The sequence below is a fragment of the Melozone crissalis genome, unplaced genomic scaffold (genome assembly GCF_028551555.1).
Source record: "Melozone crissalis strain CALT ecotype California unplaced genomic scaffold, PUWL_Pcris_2 ptg000057l_1, whole genome shotgun sequence".
NCBI classification, from domain to species: domain Eukaryota; kingdom Metazoa; phylum Chordata; class Aves; order Passeriformes; family Passerellidae; genus Melozone; species Melozone crissalis.
The window spans coordinates 1764758-1785532 of record NW_026535835.1 but is presented as its reverse complement, the minus strand read 5'-3'; the positions used below and the strand labels follow the sequence as shown (position 1 = coordinate 1785532).

The window sequence follows — 20775 nt, the reverse complement described above, 5'->3', positions numbered from 1 at the left end:
TCTCATGGATAGGATGGATTTATTGGAGTTAATTTCCAAAGATAAACACAATTATCTGAACTGTTCATTACCCATGAATTATCTCCATGGAGTGTGGCTCCCCAGGATGGAAGATTTGCTCTGTCAGAAGTTTCAGAAATATCGAAATAAACCAAACAAGCCCACAAACTCAGAACAACAAGGGAAGCAAACCTGCCATAATTAGGTCCCGAGGGATGCTTATTCCCAGCTCGATGGAGAAATTAAGTCAATACAATGGAATGGTTAAATATTGACTGAGCTGTAATATTTAATCAAGAAGGATTCATACTGCTCCTCTTTCAAAAGAGCTTGAGCTGCTTGTTTTATTGGCTTTTTAATCAATGTTTTAATTATATCGGTGCTCTAATTTCATAATAAGCTTACATTAATTAAGACAACTCTTCTATATGCAGAGAGTAATAGGAAAACCAAACCAAATAAGAGGAATGTGATGTTTTCCTGCTCCAGAAGAGACTGAGGCTGTGCTGTTTACACTCATTTACTCTTGCAAAGGGAAATGATACCAGGAATTTGTGGGACTCAGAGTGACCATGAATTCTTTATTTATGTTTAGGGTAGCTCTGCCTCTGATTCAGTGAAGAATTAGTGGAAATAAGAACTTGGCTAAGCACGTAGCCAAGGTTGTGCCAGATGTGTACCAAGTTGTGCATCAGATTTTTAGGGAACAAAGGTACTTGGGTATAAGGGAAGATAAATGGAGATCTCCCCCAAAATGGACCTTGGAATCTTCTGGTGGATGTCAGCTCTGCCAGAGAGATGAGGGTGAGTGGAGAGGACTGAGCTGTTTGTTAAACAGGGACATTCTCCCAGGGCTTGGGACACTCACAGGTTCACACAGGCTGAGAAGCATCATTAAGTTTTCCCAGCATTTTTTCCTTCAGATGAGGAGGAGTGGATGGGTTATCCAGGATCAGCAGTGTAGGGCACGGCCTGGACCGACAACTCATTAAACTGCTGATAAGCACTGCTGATTAGCACTGCCCCTCATTAAACTGCTGATTAACACTGCTGATTAGCACTGCCCATGCCTCACTGCCACTGCCAAAAACCAGTGACTGCTTCAGGGTAACCACAGTTAGGAAAAATCCTGGAGGAAAGATGTTTAGTGGAATAAATCAGGGACTGTCTCAGTTTTTTGCCCTGCTCACCTCAGTGGCACTGGGGACACCTCAGGGCTGTGGTGGCCTGTGAGGTGCTTGTGGCTGGACACTTCTCCTGCAGCCTAATTCCTGCTGCAAACACCAATGGAAAACAAATTCCTCATCTATTTTTCCAGAGGCAGCAGGCAGGCAGATTCCTCCTGCTGAGCAGCGGCTGGGGAAGGCAGCAGAGTGCTCCTGGTTTGGATCAGGACAGAGTGGGAGCAGCCAGCCCTGCTCCTGAGCCTACCTCAGCATGCCAGGGAAGGAGCGATTCCCTGGGACACAGAGCAGCACTGTCTCAGCCAGAGGCACTAAAACCTTGTGGTGAGATCATGTCTTGGAGCAGGCCATGTTTGGAATGCCAGGAGGATGCTGTTATCCCAGGATTTCTTTGCCATGCAACCAGACCTTTGCAAAGCTGGAGCCTTTGGATACAAAGGATTTTCATTAATGAGGTCACCTTGGCCGGAAGGGCTCCTCTGTCCCTGAGGTCACAGTGACTTTAATAATGCATTATTTCACACTTAGATATGATGCAGACAGAAGAGGATTTGTGTAGCCAGTGAGATAAGGTGTCCCAAAAGCATTAAAAAATGTCTGTGACTGTATAAATAAGTTAGTGGGAACTGGAAAGGGATGTGTTGAACTGGCAAAGGGATGTGTTGAACTGATGTTTTTGGAGCTGCCCTCAGCTGATGTTGCCACATCTGGTGATTGTCATCTTCTATCAGCATGAGGAGGCTGTAAGCTGTAAAGGGAAACTGTTTGCCTTGTGAGGATGCTTCATTGATTTTTATTAACACTGGGGTTTAGCTCTACCTGCTGCTGGAAGCTCAGCTCAGCCAGGGGCATTCTCCAACAATTCTATCACGAATCCTCTTGGTCAAACCCAGTGAAAGGGGCAAAAGTATAAACAGCACTGAGCTCCTTCTGCCAGGGTGTGAAGGATGTCTCTATCAGTTACTGTGAGGGCATCAGGATGTCAGTGTCTCCTAAGCTAAGATTTAAAAGAATTAAATGTTAATGCTCCTTTGGAAGGGTGGCAGTAGTGGAACTGCAGCAATAACAAACAGTGAAGGGATTTCTGCCTTGCCCTGGTGTGGGGTTCCTGCCTGTGAAAAACACCAATCACTTGTTTCTTTTAAATTTTAAAAGTTTAATGATAATAAAATGGTTGGAAAAATAGCAATATAGTTAGAGTAATAAAAATTTGGACAATTTGCATTAGGACAATATGAGACAATAGAAATAAAGAGTTATAGACAGTCTGGGTACCTTTTCTGGGCAACATAAGCCCGAAAAAGGACCCACATTAACAGAGGATTAACCCTTAAAAGCAACAGCCTCTTGCATATTCATACACCTCATCCATGATGCATAAATTCCATTCAAGCACAGGATTCTGTCTGGGCAGTGTCAGCTTCTGCCTCTGAGTCCTGACGGTGTCTTCAGGGCCGAGCAGGCAGGAAGAAGTTCGTTTCTTCTGATAAGGGAGCAATAAATTCTTTTTCTCTGAAAGATTCAGGTGTCCTGCAGCCGCTATCTCACTGTGAGTCCTTTCTTTAAGAAAAGTATCTCACATAGCATAGTTTCTATTTTAACATTTTATTATAACCTAAAATTATATTTAACACACTACTTAAGAGAATTAATACAGCATAACTTTCTAACATAACACATATAATATTCATTTTAATATTTGCGAAAAGCCAATCATAAAATAGGCATTTTTCGCACTGCCCCAGGACTCAGCACTGGCACTGGCCCTGCTGGGGCCCTTGGGAGCCGCCCCACTGCTGTCCCCAGGGTGGCACAGGGACCAGGGCACATCACACGTGCTGTGTGAGAAGATCTTGAGAGCCATTTCCCAAAGAGCCATTTCCCAGGTGATGGGCAGGTGGGGGTGGTGGTTTCCCAGTGGTCAACTCCCAGTGACAGCACATCAGTGTCCCCTGAGTGCCCAGCGTGTCCAGGTGTGCAATGTCAAACTCCCAGTGACACCAGAGCAATGTCCCCTGAGTGCCCAGAATGTCCAGGTGTGTGGTGCCAAACTCCCAGTGACAGCTGAGCAATGTCCCCTGAGTGCCCAGCACATCCAGGTGTGCGGTGCCAAGGCCCTGGGCAGGGTCTGGGTTGAGTGGAATTGTCATTGATTCCCTGGAGGACACTCAGATTCTCCTGTGTGGACACATGGACACATACCTGAGGTGCCCCTGCTTGGTCCTGCCCAGCCAGAGCTCCCACAGCCCCTCTGGAATGCCTGGCACGGCCTGGGAGCGCAGAGGGAAGCAGAGGAAAATCATCCCTGCAGCCATCATGGTGTCCAGCAGCTGCTGTGCCACGGGGCCACTGAGAGCTCCTGTCAGAGGCTGCTGGGCAAGGATTTCCCTGTCCCTCCTGAGTCCCACACACGCCCTGGGTTTGCCCGGGGATGAGGTCAGGTGGATGCCATCAGCTCCCACCAGATCGAGATCCAGCTGCTCCAGGGTAGATCCTCAGATCGCAAACCTTCAGCACCTCCTCCACAGCCAGACATTCCCCTGCTGAGTTCCCCTGACCCCTTTGTCTGGGGGGTCACAGAAGAACAGGATGAGCTCCTGGCCCTTTCAGCCCTGTCCCTTTGGATGCTCAGAGGTGCCTGTCACAGCACCAGCAGCCCCGTGTCACACCGTGGGAGTGACAGTGACCTCTGGGGCTCAGCAAGCCTCACATCCTCCCAGTGCCATCCCACATGTGAGCTCCTCTGGGCACCAGATTCTCTGGAGAAATCGCCTGGATGGCATCCAGGAGCTCTAAGGAGAGAATCCCCAAGTGCTGATCCCTGAGGGGCTTTTTGGGGCCCTGGTTCTGACAGCGGGAGGTGCCTCAGCTTTGCCTTTTGCCTTTGCTGCTGCTCTTCTCAGAGGTGCTGTAGCACAGCAGGGCTGTTAAAGGAGATGATGTTTAACTGCAGGTTCCTTCCCGTCCCTCGATCACCTGAAATGGCTTTATCTTCTCCAGCTCCTCCATAAAGGAGTCTTTATTCATGGACATTGACTCTGATTCGTTTGAAAATGCTGCAATAATTGTAATTATGAACTGAACTCCAGCTCCATGCCTGACATATCCTGAATGCTTTAAGCAGTTTATCATGGCAGCACTGAAACTGCTTTCCCAAGAAATGTCAATACTTTGTAGCATCCCTGATGTATCACGTCTTTCTCTTGAGTCTATTACTGAGACCAGCACAAGCAAATCCATTTCATCAAAGTTTTTTCAGTTTTATCCCAGTCTTGTCCCTCTCATTTCCTCCCTTCTGCCCTCTGAACTGATGCTTGCTTTTCCTCCTTATAGGGGACAATAATTTTGAAATACTTGCAAGGTTAATTTCTCCAAGAGGGACTGAACGCTGTGATCACTCTCCATGTGAATAGGACAGGAGTTAATTGATTTTAAAAATCCTCTCTGAAATGAAGTATAAGAAATAATAAATATTCCAAGCAGAATGTCATAGATCTTCAGGATTAAAGTACGGGTTATGCACTTTCAAATAAATTTAATTTTGGCAGGTCTGTGTTGACAGGTCCTAAGCTGGAGCCTGTTCCTGGTACTTGGAGATTTCTCTCACCATAAGAAGCAATCCCCATTTTCAGTATTTTTCAGGCTTTTAGGTTCTCTCCAGTTCAAAGTGAGAGAAGACACTAAAATTGGCACCAGCACAGTGGGAGCTCACACAATGTGGCAGGAAGCAGCATCCCCTCTCCCTCAGATCCCAGGGCTTTGGTCACTGGGTTCTTCACGCATCTTCCTGGATCCGTCTGTTCACAGCCCTTCCAGGCTTCTGCTTGTGCTCAAAAAGTCTCCCTGAGAAATGGTGAGAAAATTGCTGTGTCCTGGGCTCTGTGATAGTCCTGCATCCTGGCATCCTGATAATGAACTGCCTTGGAGGGGTGATTGCCATTCCTGACCACTGAATTCAGGAAACCAGTTGTCCCTCCCCAGAGCAGGGCTGGGTTCCAGCCCAAGGTTATCCTGAGCAAGGCAGGAGGAGCCCAGAGGTGCTCCAGACACCTCCCACGTGAGGATGCTCCGAGCTGGCCCCATCCCTCCTCCACCAGGGAGCTCCCTGCGGCTCCCCTGGCACAGATGGTGGCAGGAACATGGTGCCAGCCCAGGGGGCTCTGGGTGATAATTCAGAATTAGAAATGAGGCTCCATCCCCTCATACAGGGGGGAAGATGAAGAAATCTCTTATGAGAACCAGGGTGCTTGGATAATTAATCACCGTGGTCTGTCTGATAACTTCGTGGCAAGGGCTTGTGGAGGCCTCAGGGCATTGCCAGGAACCTGAGGAAGCATTTCTGTACCAAAGGGGTGCTCAGACACTGGGACAGGCTGATCACCTCATCTTCTCAGAGACATGGTTGATGCCCCAAGCTGGTCAATGTTTAGAAAGAGTTTGGAAATTGTGCTTGAAAACCCTGAAAACTTTTGGTCAGCCCTGAAGTGGTCAGAGCTGGACTGATCATAATCATTGCAGGTCATTTCAGCTGAAATAAACTGAACTGGTCTGGTCTGGTCTGGTCTGGTCCATCCCAAGATAAAGAAGTGCTTGGGGAAGCTGAGTGCAGTGAAGACAATCAGCAGGAACTGGAATGTGGCAAACAGGGAACTGTGTCCTCTCCATGATCAACCTAAGGCTGATGAATTCCTTGTTCATTCTCTACCTGAAACCACCTCTCTGGAAGTTTAATTTCAACAATCTGCAGATGCCAAAGCTGCTGGTGCTGGCCTGGAAGCTCCACAGCTCCATGTGTGAGACATGCCAGGCCACGGATGAGCTCCCCAAAGGCCAGTGGGAAGGATGCTCTTGCTATTCCATTCACATTCCTCACTGAACATGCAGATGAGTTTAATTTCTATTTAATCAGCCTCTGCAAACAGCAATCACTTGAGAGTTTTCCTGCCTCACATGCAGTGATTACCCTTCTTCCACCAGCACTGCTCGTACCAGGCTGGGGGCTCTCAGCCCCTCCAGGTGACATCTTTCATTTCAAGGAGGTTCTGATGCTTTGCTGTGAAATGCTATGTGAGCTGCAACTTGCTGGATCTGGAGGTGGCTCAGTGGCACCGTGATCACCTTGGGGCTGAGGTGCCTGTGGGATCTCTGCTCTGCCCCTGGAGCAGTGCCAGGAGTGGAGACATCAGTGGGGCCTTGTCCAGATCAGCCCTCACTACCGGGGGTGACCCCAACTGCACAGAGAGCCCAGTGCTGGATGTTTGCAGCACCCCCAGTGCTGGGTATTTGCAGCCCCCCCAATGCTGTGTTTGCAGCACCCCCAATGCTGTATTTGCAGTGTTTGTGCTCTTGCCCTGCAATCTGTGTGTGTGAAACTCTGCACTGCAGAGATCAGGAACAGCTGCTGCTGTCCCAGCTGTGATGGCAGAACACAGGGAATGGCTCCCAGTGCCAGAGGGCAGGGATGGATGGGATAGGGAGAATCAGGAATTGTTCCCTGTGAGGGTGGGCAGGCCCTGGCACAGGGTGCCCAGAGCAGCTGGGGCTGCCCCTGGATCCCTGGCAGTGCCCAAGGCCAGGCTGGACAGGGCTGGGAGCACCCTGGGACAGTGGGAGGAGTCCCTGCCATGGCAAGGGTGGCTCTGGATGGGCTTTAAGGTCCTTTCCAATTCAGACCACTCTGGGATTCTACAATCTTTGGTGACTCAAACTCAACCACGTGGGACCCATTCCTGCACCTGCTGGGGCTGTACCCAAAGTCTGCAGTGCAAACACCTCCCTGGCAGGTCCAGCTCCATGAGTTCAGGCTGAGAACTGATGGGCTGGAGGCAGACACCTGAATTTTTTGTAAAACTTTATAGAGAAAGAGCTGGAGCTTTTGCTCAACTTTAGCTCCCAGAGTCTTGTCCCTTTGTGTTTATAATTTTAGCTCAGACCTAGAGGCATTTTGCCTCCAACAAAGGAATGATATTTTTCTTGCCCTATGGGTAGAGGACACTGCTCCTTCAATTAAAAGCTGCTCCTTCTGTGGCCCTGAGCAATTTGAGGAGGCTGAAATTGGCTTTCCTAGACCACCAGCATCCTGCTACAGGTTGTGGGCCATGTGCTGACACTTGCATTTAATTCCTGTCTGCAGTGACACCCCTGTGATCATCTCAGCTGTCTGTCATTGCGTGGGCAGTTATTTCTGACAGCTTGTTCCAAAGCAGGTCAGCATGGGCAAGGGGAGATTTAGGCAGTAATTAGGGTTAAAAGAGATTTATTGCAGTGTGCCAGGCGTGGCATTTGACATCTTCAGCCTGATACTGCCATTTCCAGTGGATTTATCATCTTCGCTTTTGGGGAGGTGATGGTGGAGCAGGGCCTCTCTGCCCAGGAATGGTATTAGAGTAAAATAAAACATCTGTCAGCCATCCCTTACTGTTCTGTGCCCAAATCCCTGTATCCCTGGCAGTTCCTTAGTTCTATCTCCTCTTTTCTCCCCCCTTCTCCCCTCCAAATTTCCCTGTGCCTTAGCAGCTGGCTGAAAGTGGAATGAAATCATCCCAGCTCCTACACAGACAGCCTCGTTTCTGAGGGAGGACCAAGGATGGAAATTTCTGCTTCACAAAGCTGCAAAAAAGTAGAAGTCAGGGGACTGATGTGCAGCATTCAGCAAGCCTGGTGCTACAGCAGAGATCAACATCTGCTGTAATTACTTTCTTTAGAACTTCACAATTGTCCTGATAATTTTGGTAGGAAGAAGAACAAATGGGAAAAGATCGGGAAGATACTCTTGGTGAATTTTTTAATTAAAATGTTTTTGATTTGTTGAGGAACACTGAAAGAAGCAATTAAAACAAGATGATATTGGTCTATACTTACAAGGGAGAGCCTTGCCAGGATTAACTGGCTTGGCCCAAATAAATTACTGCCTCTGGATTTGCATTAGCAAATACTTCCTAGAGATGTTAATGAGGAAAGAGCGAGAATGGAGTGGGTGAGATCATAGCAACAAAGGCAGCCTGCAGGGCCACAGAGTCCCAGAAGGGTTTGGGGTGGAAGGGACCTTAAAGCTTATCCCATCCCACCCCTGCCATGGCAGGGACACCTCCCACTGTCCCAGGCTGCTCCAAGCCCCATCCAACCTGGCCTTGGGCACTGCCAGGGATCCAGGGGCAGCCCCAGCTGCTCTGGGCACCCTGTGCCAGGGCCTGCCCACCCTCACAGGGAACAATTCCTAATTCCCAATATCCCATCCGTCCCTGCCCTCTGGCACTGGGAGCCATTCCCTGTGTCCTGTCCCTCCATTCCCTGTCCCCAGTCTCTCTCCATGTTTCCTGTCAGTTCCCTCAGGCCCTGCAAGGCCACACTGAGGTGACCCCAAAGCTTCTCCTGTCCAGGTGAGCATTCCCAGCTGTGCCAGCCTTTCCTCCCAGCAGAGCTGCTCCATCCCTCTGCCCATCCTGGAGCCTCCTCTGGGCTCCTCCAACAGCTCCAGCTCCTGCCTGTGCTGGGCCAGGGCTGGGGCAGCTCTGCAGGAGGGGGCTCACCTGGGCACAGGGGCACAATCCCAATCCCGGCCCTGCTGGGATCAGCCCAGGGCTGGGGAGGTCTCTGGGTCAGCCTGGACCTGCCTGGGGAAAGTGTGGGCTCAAACCAAGGCACTGCTGCAGGTTTGAGCCTGGGGAGCCCAGCCATGGCCAGAGGGGCTGTGCCTGAATTTCACTCAGGGTGAGGAAAGGTTTATTTATTTTCTTCAGGACTCGTATTTCAGTGATTCAATTCCAGGCCTTGGCCAGGCTCCATTTAAACAAAGCAAGGATCCAGGGTGTGAAGTGCTGTGCTGTGTGATGACCTAATCCAAATCCCACAAAGTCTGGGAATGTTTCCACTGCCTCCCTGGGAGCTGGATTAGACCTGCACCATCGCTCCTGCCCGGTGCCAGTGCTGGTGCCACAGCAGCAGCAGCCCCCAAAAACCCTGATGGGGCACGGCTGAAGGATGGGGCTTTTGGGTGGTGTTTTCACAGCATTTCTCCATTAATGGAGAGAATTAAATTAACCATTCAAGTCTCCATTAATGGAGAGTATTAAATTAACCATTCAAGTCTCCATTAATGGAGAGTATTAAATTAACAGTTCAAATCTCCATTAATGGAGAGTATTAAAATGAAAAGGGAGATAAACAGGCTTCGGCGGAGCTGGGACAATGGTTGTGCTTGTGGCATGGTTCTGGAGAGATAAAGCTGTTTGCTCTCAGGCCAGTTGTGGGGTGTTTTTTCCCTTTTAAAGCTGCTTTTCTCCTGCAGCCAGGGGTGATTTCCTGGTGGTGTCACACTGAGCTGTGCTCAGCTCTCCAAGGGCTGGTGGGCAGAGGATCTGTAGGAGCAGCAAATTTCAATTTCTGGGCAGCTCTGGTGGCTGAAACTCAAGGCACAAGCCTGGCTTTTACTGAGGGCACTGAACACACTGACCTGCAGGAGAACAGCTCTCAGAGCGGGGTGCAGGTCCCTCCTTCCAGCTGGGAATTCCTTCAATTGCTCATTCTTCCTGTGGTGAATATACAGGAATTCCTGGAGTACATTTGATTAATTCCTGTCATAAATCCAGGCTCATTCCTGGGCCATTCATTGGAACACTCTCCACTGACATGAGAGGTCAATGAGAGTGTGCAGTGCCTTTTTCCTACTTTAAATTTGATAAACATGGATTTCCTGCACTGCTTGCTGTCCAGTGGCAATCCCTGCCTGGACTGCAGGGATTGCATGTGTCAGGGTCTCTAGCTTGTCAGAGTGTCCCTGAGAAATGTTAGAAAGTCTCTTTTCCCAGCCTGGGGCTTGAAGAAGGAGTCAGAACTCTTAATTTCTCGGTCTCAAGGTTGTTTATTGTATTTTATCTATAAAATTCTTTCTCCTATCCTGCCAAGGTCTGCTCAGCGTGACAATCAGAGGCACTCTGCCTCCCCCGGGGTGGTGTTATGTCTTTATACTAAAAACTGTGTGTACATTATTTACCATAACTTCCCAATACCCATCACCTATGTTAGACAGTGAGCTTCTACTCTAAACCAATCTAAGAGTGCCAACATCACAGCAGAAGATGGAGGCCAAGAAGAAGAAGGAGAAAGGCTGGACATACCCAGCCCCCTCCATCTTGCCCCTGAATCCCATTCTAAAAACCCCAAAATCTACTTTTTCACCCTGTGATAAATTCACTGTCATTCTACTTAATTTGTCGTGGCTTGCTGATTTCATCTAAGCTTGGTAACTTACTCCATGGGTCATAATCAAACCCACAAGAGCATCTTGGGCTCTGTGCCAGGGTCTCTGAGCCCCCTGGCAGGGTCTGGGCTGCTCAGGACAGCCAGAGGGATGTTCTGGCTCCTGACATGCATGGAATTGCTCAGACCCCACCTGTCCCAGGATCCCAGAATGGTTTGGGCTGACAGGACCTTAAAGCCCATCTCATTCCATGGGCAGGGACACCTTCTACCAGCCCAGCCTTGTCCTGCCACTGTGGCTTGGCCCCACCTGGGGGAAGCTGATTTGCCAACAGAACCATTCCCTTTTGAACCTGAATTTGGGCACCAGTGCCAGGAATGGTGGTGACAGTCATTAACCTGTCACCTTCTCCAGCAGGACAGGCTGGGCTGGCTCCTGTGCAGGAGGGGCTCCAGGGAAATGAGGAGCTCTGGATGTTTTAAGGGACGAAGGGCTCTCCAGGACACCTGAGTGCAGTTAATCCTCACAGAGCAGCTCTCAGGCCTTGGCAGTACCAGAGTCAGGATTAAAGCTGTGCTCAACATCCTCCTCCCAGCAGTACCAGTGCCCCCAGCCCTCCCAAGCTCAGGGATTGGCCTCTGGCTCTCTGGAGGGATAAAAAATGGCTTTTAAAGCAAGTGCTGACTTTTCTCTCTGAGATCTGACCAGTTCTGGCTTTGCTTTCCAGAAAAGAAGTTCAATCCCTCCCTTTGGCCTCCTGTGCATCTGGAATTGCTGATCCCATTTCTCCAGCCAGGAGCTCCTTCTGTAGTAACAGGCTTTTAAATATGTAAATCTATTTTCAAAGACAAAATAACCCTCCCAAATGTTCATGTATCTCTCAGAAGAAATAAAGGGTCTCTGTCCTAATATTTTATGCAAATCTTGCTTTTACTCTTGTACTCAGGCATGAATAAATATCAGTGCTTCAAAAGAGGAAAAAAAAGCTTCATCAAAAGAAAAAAAACCTTTATTTCTATTGCATAAATAATGGTAAAATTAAAATATTTTTATACAGATTATATATTTACAGTAGAGTTTGGTTAGAGGGAACAGCTGATACATATGGCATTCAGTTTTCCTTTATACACTCCTTTATACACTCAGATAACTTGTAATAACATAGGATTTATTTCAGTTGCATGCCCAGTTAATTTATATTAATATTTACAGTATTTTGTACAAAGGATTTTTGTTAGGATTTTTTTTTTTTTACTATTATGCTGCTGACTTTGTGAAGTTTTTTCTTTAATTAAAAAGCCATGTCTTTCATTAACGAGCCAAAAAAACCCAATGAGTTTATAAATGAACAGTAAATGGCTGGAAAACATGAGCTGGTGACAAAAGGGAGACACAGGGATTAGTGGAGACCTTCCTAGAGATGAATCAGGAGGATTCCTAATAAGGAATTGATTCCTTAGATCCTGCTATGGATTGAATGGCAGCAGCCTGGCTCCTGGGCTTATTCCAGTTAACTCAAATGAGCTATTTCTGACTGACCCTGGGGCCCACGGGTAACCTGCTCTCCCTTCCTCGTCCAGCCCAGAGAAATCTGAGGAACCACAGCTGGAAGGGCTTTGGCTGCTCTGGGGGGGATGCTCAGGAGGGTGAGCCCACTCCTGGGCTGCTGCAGTGGGAACAGAGGCAGGGATTTGGGGGCTGATGCCACCAACATCACCTGCACCCTTTGGGATGGCCCCCAGGAGGGACACAAGGTGCCCAAGTGCTGGTGGCACCAGAGCCACCCCAGAGCTTCCCAAGGTCTCCTGGCTGGCTGATGGAGACACAGCTGGGAAAGGAAAGCTGGAACATGGATCTCACCTAAAGAGGGGCAAATCCAGCTGCTGGTTTGGGATGCTGGCAAAGACAGGCCAGGAACAGCTGGGGAAATGATTGGGTGGGAAATGGCAACTTCATCTAGCAATGGTTTTCAAGGCTACAAAGTATTTTGGTCAGTCTTGGCAGAAAATAAAAAAACCCCTCTGGTACTTTCATCATCAAATTGTCAAGTACTGAGCTCTAGATCCAGAGGATTTCTTTTTTCTCCTTTCTCCCTCTTCTGGGGCTGCAATTATTTCATAGTGAAGATGCCAAATTACAGCAGTTTTCCAGACTTTTGCCACTGGAAAGGTGCAAGTGGATCACATTTCCAGTTAAAAGGGTCTTAGATTTTCTGCCCACCTTGCTCTTAGTGAAGCTTTGTCACTTCCTAGAGCTGCCTAAAATGTCCTTCTTGAACTGGAGAAATACAGAGCCCATCCTGATAGCAGCCAACAACATAAAGATATGAAAATGTGGTGAATCTTTTCTTTTTCTGCATTAAATTCCTGGGAAAGGAACAGGTTTTAAGTGATGCCAGGGAAATGTAATTGCACTGTCAGAGCACAGGAGGGTAAAATAATAGATTTAAACCCAGCAAGTTCTGTACATCTTCATCAGTGGAATGGAAGCATGATTCAGAGCCAAGAAAAAAAGACACTTCATCAGATTCTCATTTTTAGAAGAGTTGGTTTTTCTTCTTTCAAACGCTCATCCATAAAGCAGGAACTAAATCATGGATTACAGGGGTGGGTAAAATAAGGGACTTCATTCTTAGAGATTTTAATGTCATTCCTCCCACTGCTTCTCCCCTCACTGATGCAGGGCTGACGGGGGCTGTGCTCCTGTCACCTCGGGGTGGTGACAGCCCTGGCAGCTCCCAGCACGTGCAGGGGCTGAGTTTTCCATGGGAAAAGCTGAGTCTCCCTTGTCCTGGGGGTCTCTCCAGGAATGGAGCCCTCCCAGTGCCAGGGGTGGCCCAGGAGATGTTTGGCTCTTCTCCAGCAGACAGGAGGATGCAGAGTCAGTTTCTGGGACAAAATATTCCTAAACTTCAGTGGAAGAAAGGACCAGTGGGTGCTCAGCTCATCCAAACAGATTTCAGCCATCCAGAGTGGCAGCCTTGGGAATGTTTTCTAGCTTGGCTTGCTTTGCTTGCTTCCTACCATAGAGTTCTGGATTTAAAACCCCTCTTTACTCAGCCCAGCTTATAAAGAGGGGTACCCAAGCTGCTGGAATTAAAGCAACCAACATCCAGCCCTGCCACTCAACAGGTCCAACAGGTGAAACCTCTGGATAACCGGGATGGAATCTCTCACATGAACTGGATTTCACCCAGAAATTCAGCCTGGCTCACCGGGGAGCAGGGACAGGAGCTGGGGGTGCTCCTCCCTCCCACCCTCCTGCTCACCCTGGACCTGGGCTCTGTGATCACTGTCCCAGGTGCTGGCAGTGACTGGGGGATATGGGGGTGCCCATCAAGCAGGAAGGAGAATTATTTTGTGAACTCTCTCTAACTCCCTGTTACCTCCCACAGCATGAGGAACAGAGTCCTAACAAAGCCAAGACTTCCCATTTAAATCTTGCAATTATGTTGACATTGGTTCCGATCAGAAATTCTTCCTCAGTGGTGCACTCGTGGAGGGGCCAGGCTCCCGTGGGTGGCACCAGAGGTGACACCTCCCAGGTGTCACTGGCTCTCCAGGGCCACCAGCACCACCATCATGGAATATCCTGAGTTGGAAGGGACCCACAAGGACCTCAAGTCCAGCTCCTGGCAGTGCACAGGACAAAGCCACTGCACCTCTCCTGCCTGGAACTCTCCTGCTGTGGTTTCCTCATGGCTGCCCTGAAGGAATGGCTTTGGCTCTGAGAGGTGAGCAGTGTTCCTTCAGCAGCTTTTGCTGGAATTCACTTCCCTCCAAATTATTTCAGCATCGGTGAGGCTGCTGTCCCTTCTGCTGGCTTCTCCAGGAGCACGGATCAGGATCACTGCTGAAGCCAGTGGCTGAAGCCAAGGTCAGTGGTGATCAGGGGTGCAGGAGCAGGAACCCAAATCCTTCTCACCAGATCTTGATCCCCAGATGGAGAACCTTCCCAAAGAGTCCTCAGCCAGCCCAGGACAGGCAGTGCTCAGGCTGAGTGGATTTCACTCCCTCCTGAGTTAAACCAAAGCCTCTCTCGGGCTGAAATCATCACGTCCCTTTTGAAGCCTTCCCTGCACGTCAATCCCCTTAATTGCACACAGCTCTTTGTGGCCAAGCCAACAGAGTTGCTCACGAATTCCTAATAATTTCCTAATCCATGAAAAGCCTCTGTCCCAGTGCTGGGAGCTGTTTGCCCATCCCTGGAAGTCTGGGATCATGTGTGCTCTGCCACGGTGACACCCATGTCACGAACAGCCAGCGTTGCCATGGCAATCTCCTGTTCCTCCAGAACTGCAGGGCTGAAAAGACACTTCAATCCTCCTGGAACTGGCAAGAGCAGAAGTTTAGAGCTTTTTCTGACAGCTCTGCTGCAGTCTGGGTATTTTTTAAAGTATGTTAATTAGCACTTAAATAAGGTTTTTTTTCCTTAAAGTATGGGATGTGGGGTTTTTATTTTTATGTCTTTGATTCTTCTGCTTTCTCCCCCCTCAGCTTTTGCCATCAGGTTCCAATCAGAATTTTACTGCTCTATTTTTACCTCCTGTCTGTAAAAGCAGCAAAAAGCCCTATTTTTCCCCTCTTGTGTAGAAGGAAAAAAAAAAAAAGAGATAAATGGATGTTACATAAATGGAGCCAGGGAGGGAGGTAGGAGACATTCAGTGCTGCTGGATGGGAAGGTTGTGGGGAAGGAAAGAATGGAATAGCTTGGCCTGATCCATCCTGCATTGCCAGGAGCCACTGATTAAAGAAGGGATCTCTTCACAACGCCTGGGGATGGAGGAAGGCTGCTCTAGGAAGGGAAAGGAGACCTCTGGCAAGACATGACCCTGATTCACAATGGAAAAGTGAGGTTCCCTACAGAAAAATCACACCCCAAAGCCCCAAAAATCCTGTACCCAGTAAAATCAGTGGGGAGTTGTGCAATGAACTCTACTGACACCAGGCTATGGCTTTTACCAATATATTCATTATAGGTTTGGCTTTACAAATGGAGCTGGGAGGGGAAGGGTTGGGCTGGAGAATGGCTCTATTTACAAAGGTTTATGGGGCATGCAGGAGGCAATTCTGGAGCCTTCCAGAAAGCTTCAAGGAATGCAGACAATTCTTGTCCATGAGGTGCTGCTGGGCCTGGAGTCTGCTGGGGGTTTGTGACACATGGGTGAGGAAATGTGGGGAAATGCCTGGTTTGGGGTTGTGAGTTTGGGGTTGAGGGTTTGGGGTTGTGGGTTTGGGTTGTGGGTTTGGGCTCAGCGGAGGCACTGCTCCACCCTGTGCTCCCCCATCCCTCCCCTCCACCTCCATCTGCCCATGCTCACTCCAGCACAATCCCAGGGACAAAATGAGTATTCCTTGGTGGCAAGGAACATTTAGACTTTTTTCTCACAGCTGCCACCTTTCCACAGACCCCTGAGACCTAAAAGTGGGGATGAGTTTCCTCCAAATGATCTCCAAGTTCATTATCTGCAATGCCCAGCACAGAAAACGTGTCTGGGCTCCCAGTACTGAGAATCCCACACCAGAATATCCCACAGATATTCTGGTGCTGCCTTGTAGCAAATAGAAATCTCTCTGTCTTCTGGGAGACAGAATCATTTTTTTTAAATGGAATATTCTGCAGTTCACCTCTATTGGTCACAGCAGAACAGAAATGCAGGAATTATGTGTTTGGGAAAGGCAGAAAAAACCAACTCAGCTGCTGTGGAAAAGGTGTTGTCTTTAGGATGGAGGGGGCAGCAGGAAAATGGCAGGAAAAGGTGAAGGTGGGACACTGAGACACTTAAAAGTGACTTGAGTTTAAAGGGGTGGTGGGAGACAGGACAAGGAACAGCAGATTTTTAAATTAGGCTGCTAAAAATACAGGTAAACGTCACTCAGAGTGGTAGAAAAGAAAGAGCTGGAATGAGTGTTGGGGATGGATCCAGTGTAAGTCAGTGGCTGCAGGGTGGGATGAGGGAGGCTGGGGCTGTGCAAGCCCTGGGGGAGCCATCCTGCCCCTCCTGTGGCACAGGGAACAGTCACCTCCGCTCCTGGAGCAACATCTCGGGGGTCCTGGGTGTGCCTGGAGCTCTCCCAGCACAGCCACCCCACTCCAGCACCCGAGTGCCTCCATGGAACTGCCTTGGAGCACTCCATGATCACCAGCTGGGATCTCCCAGCAGGGCAGGAGATCATTTCTGTCCTGGTGTGGCACCCAGGGGCATAGTTCATCCAAAGAGAAATGCATGGATTCGTGTCAAGTTTCAAAGGAAAAACACCTTCCCAAGTCCAACTGGCTGCTTGCATTTCCCCTGTGGTGTCCCTGCTCTGCACCATTCCATCTTCTCCTTGCTGCTCCCTAAAAAGTATTCCAGGAAAACCACCCAAGGCTCCCCAGACATGGAAGTCTGACACACTCCAAGCACACAGGGTGGGCTCAGGTTGGGTTCCTTCTTCTGCTGAGCTCAGCTTTTCCAATGGCCCCCGCTGGAGCCTGCCATGGGATGGGTTGGTGGGATGGATCCTGGAAGGGAATGGAGAAGTTGGCTGGTCAAATCAACACTTTACCATGTGGGTGAAAATAAAATCTCCCCCACAGGATGATGTCCACCATGGAGGTTTCACTGCAGATCATAACCAGGCCGCATGAAATGGAATAAATCAAAATTGTGCAGGCAAGGAAAGGAGAGGAAAGCTCAGGAAGAGCTTCCCTCAGGATTTTCACCTGGGAAAAAAATTCTTGAAGACCAATAAAGAAGAAGGGTAAAACTGCTGGAGAGGAAATGTTGAATATGCAGAGAGGCCAGAGGAGAGGGAGGTTTAGCTGGCGCTGGTGGTGGCAGAGTCCCTTGGAAGACTTTGCACAAGTTCAGCAATGCCCAGGTGGGAAAACAAGGGGTGCTCCTCAAGCCCTGATTCAGTCAGAAAAAAACGTCCAACAGACTCCTGCTACCCCACAGTCTCGTGTCAAAGGTGGAGTTGATGAAGCAAAAAATAGACATTTTGTATGGTGCTGGCAAATTCTCCCCTTTTTTCCTCAGAAAATACTGTACAAGGATGCTCTAGCTCCCCTCTAATGCCGTAAACTCCATGGCATGGTCATAAGGGAAAAGGAAAGTGAAGCTGGAACACGTGGAACAAAAGGAACAGGACTTGCTTGTGGCAATGCTACGATGAACTTCCTGGGAATGCGGGCCCGGCGGGAGCTGCGTGGGACAGTCACTGGGCCCTGGGTCAGGACCAGTCACGAGGCTGGGCCTCCTCCCACCCGCAGAGCGCCGGATCCAAGCGTCCTCCGCGCTGCCATTGCTGTTTCGAAGCAATAATTCGGGACTCCTGGATGTGGGATTATTGCATTAGGAAACAAAACCTTTAAAGCATTAGAACAGCCCTTTGATGTCCCTGCCAAAAGGATGTGGTTGGTTCACAGGACACGCTGCTGGCTCCGGCTCCTGCCGCAGGCGCCGGCTGTGCCCGCGTGTCGGTGCCGTGGGATCGGGGCGGGAGCTCTCCCGGGTGCGCATGCATGGCGGCCATCCCGTGCCAGGACCACTCCGAGCCGAGCCGAGCCGTGCCAGCTACTCCATGCCGCTGCGCAGGATCTGGTTGGCCGCGATCAGCATCACGCTGATGATGAAGGCCATGGCGAAGGCGCAGATGAGGCTCTTGCGCACGCACGTCTGGCGGTTCTGCTTCTGGGCGTGCACTGCGGGGACAAGAGCGGCGTCACACAGGGCAGGGCATTGGTACATGCTCTTTCTGAGCTAGGTCTCACAACCTTTTGGACATTTATATCACAATTAAGATAGCTTAGCTACCTTAGAAGGCATAAAAATAGCAGGATGGCTTCTGTGGTAGTGTTGGAAACAGAAAAGTTTTAATAAAAGGCAAAATAACAAAAGGTTGTTTATGTTATTTTACTCCAACAATTTTGTTATATACTCCAACAACCATACCACTCTCCATTAAAATAAATAACTGCCCTAGCTGTAACAGCCCTAGGCATCGCTTTAGCCTAGAAATCTCAAAAAGAGCCCAAACATCCTCACAAAACAAACCCCTCTCTCAAACTTCTCCACATCCCTAGGGTACTTTAACCCTTTAATCCACCACCTCAGCATAACTAACTTCCTCAACAGAGGACAAAACATTGCCTCTCACCTAATTTTTCTTCTTTATAGAGAAAACTTGAGCTAGGTGCAAGAGGTTCTTGCTTTTGGTAAAATACCCCACAAAAGCAATTTGTTTTTTCTTTCTTTTCTTTTTCTAGTAAATTGCTTAGGCAGGATTTTTGGCTTCTGTTCAAGTGGCTATGTTTAAGTTTGAGGTGAAGTTTTTCACATCTTATGAGATGTCTTTTTACTTAATTGAGGAGAGAAACTTCTGGGCTTTTATCCTTTTTTAAGGAGACAAAGGATAGTTTTGTCACTCTGTCAACAGGGGGCACATTCCTACAGGGGTTCTGTTCCCTCCTGGAGCAGCTCAGGAACCCTCCTGTTCTCACTGTCACCTCTGCCCGCTGGGACATTCCCAAACAAACCACTCAGCCCTGCAGGACTTCCAAACCAGCCCATCCCAGTCCTTCCTAACCCTTCAGGAACTCCTTTCCCTCATCATGGCTTTTGATCCCTTTAAATACTCACAGGAACGTTTGGGATTAGCTGTGTATTTCTTTTAAGGTCTTTGTGAAGTTGGAATCACAGAATGGGTTGGGTTGGGCTGGGTCAGGTTGGGTTGGGTTGGGTTGGATTGGATTGGATTGCATTGCATTGCATTGCATTGAATTGGGTTGGGCTGGGTTGAGCTGGGCTGGGCTGGGCTGGGTTAGGTTGGGTTGGGTTGGGTTGGGTTGGGTTGGGTTGGAAGTGACCTTAAAACTCATCTTTGTCCCATGGGTAGGGACACCTTCCACTATCCCAGGCTGGTCCAAGCCCCATCCAGCCTGGCCTTGGGCACTGCCAGGGATCCAGGGGCAGCCCCAGCTGCTCTGGGCATCCTGTGCCAGGGCCTGCCCACCCTCCTTCCCACTCTCTGACCTAAACCTCCTCTCTTTCAGTTTGAACTAAGTTGTTTCTAAAGTTCTTTAATAGCAATTATCAACCTTGTGTGAATCCCTCCGTCTCACCCAGGTCAACTGGGAATGAGTGGAAAATCAAGGAGTGCTCCCTGATGACACTCAGGCCCCCATTGTGACAATTCCCAGGAGCATCCATGGCACATGAGTCACTTTTCCAAACTTTTTAAGTTTTAGGTTTTCTGTGCTTAAGCCAAATCAGATTTATTAAGAACCTTTCCAAGTGAATGCTTGCAGAATAATTGTCAAAAGAAATGAGAGCAGCAATTAAAAAGCAGATAGAGTTGGGATTTTTAGCACTCATTTTATTTAATTTTACTTTTTGCCAAGCTTGTCAGCGAGAATTCGTGCTGTGACTTAATTAAGCCAGTTCATGACTCTGTCCTGGCCTCTCTTCATCTGAATGTCAGAGCCACAGGTGCTGTTGGGGCACTGTGGAGATTTGTTTGCAAAGGCCTTGAAGGTTCCCCCAGGCAATGCCAGGGTGGTGATGGCTGCAAGAGCCCAATTATCACCCCAGCACCACCAACATGGTCACCACTGAACCATCTCCTAAGTGCCACATCCACACTTCTTGGACACTTCCAGGGATGGGGATTCCACCATTGTTGGACAATTGGACAACATGGGACAACTCTTTCAGTGAAGAAATTGTTTCTATTTTCTCATCTAATGCTCCCCTGGCCCAGCCTGAGGCCGTTCCCTCTGCTCCTGTCCCTGTTCCCTGGAGCACAGCCCGACCCCCCCCGGCTGTCCCCTCCTGTCAGGAGCTGTGCAGAGCCACAAGGGCCCCCTGAGCCTCCTTTGCTCCAGGCTGAGCCCCTGCCCAGCTCCCTCAGCTGCTCCTGGGGCTCCAGACCCTTCCCAGCTCCATTCCCTTCCCTGGACACCTCCAGCCCTTGGGGTCTGCATTGTCCTGAGGGGCCCAGGACTGTCCCCAGGGTCTGAGGTGAGACCTCAGTAGTGCCAGCACAGGGGACAAGCCCTGCCCTGGTCCTGGCACAGCCCAGGTGCCATTGGCCTTTTTGGCCACCTGGGCACACCTGGGCTCATGTCCAGACACTGGCACCAGCACTCCCAAGGCCTTTCCCATCTGTCCAGCTCCTCTGTCCCAGTCTAGAGTGCTCCATGGGACGTTCTGTTCCTGTTGTGCCCCATGGAACAAGTGCAGGACCTGGCACTTGGCCTGTGCAGGTCAGTCAGGGACAGCCAGGAAATCATCCCACCCAGGATGGAGAGTTCTGCCTGCCTGCTCTGGGCCTTGCTTTGCTCTTTGGCCTTGCTTTCCCTGGGAAGGGATGTCCCTGTCACCTTCTCCTCATGGATGGGCTTGTGATG

The 20775-nt window shown here is 49.3% G+C and overlaps 1 protein-coding gene across 4 annotated transcripts in view; it reads right to left on the bottom strand.

Moving 5' to 3' along the window:
• Positions 1-11376: 11376 nt before the first annotated feature.
• The window catches only part of CALN1 (calneuron 1), a 171594-nt gene continuing 162195 nt past the window's right edge, over positions 11377-20775 (bottom strand). For all 4 annotated transcript variants that reach the window (XM_054287055.1, XM_054287056.1, XM_054287058.1 and 1 more), the window contains one exon: positions 11377-18069. In XM_054287055.1, coding sequence (XP_054143030.1) covers positions 17942-18069 — 128 coding nt within the window. In that variant the 3' untranslated portion in view covers positions 11377-17941. The remainder of the gene's footprint in view (positions 18070-20775) is intronic.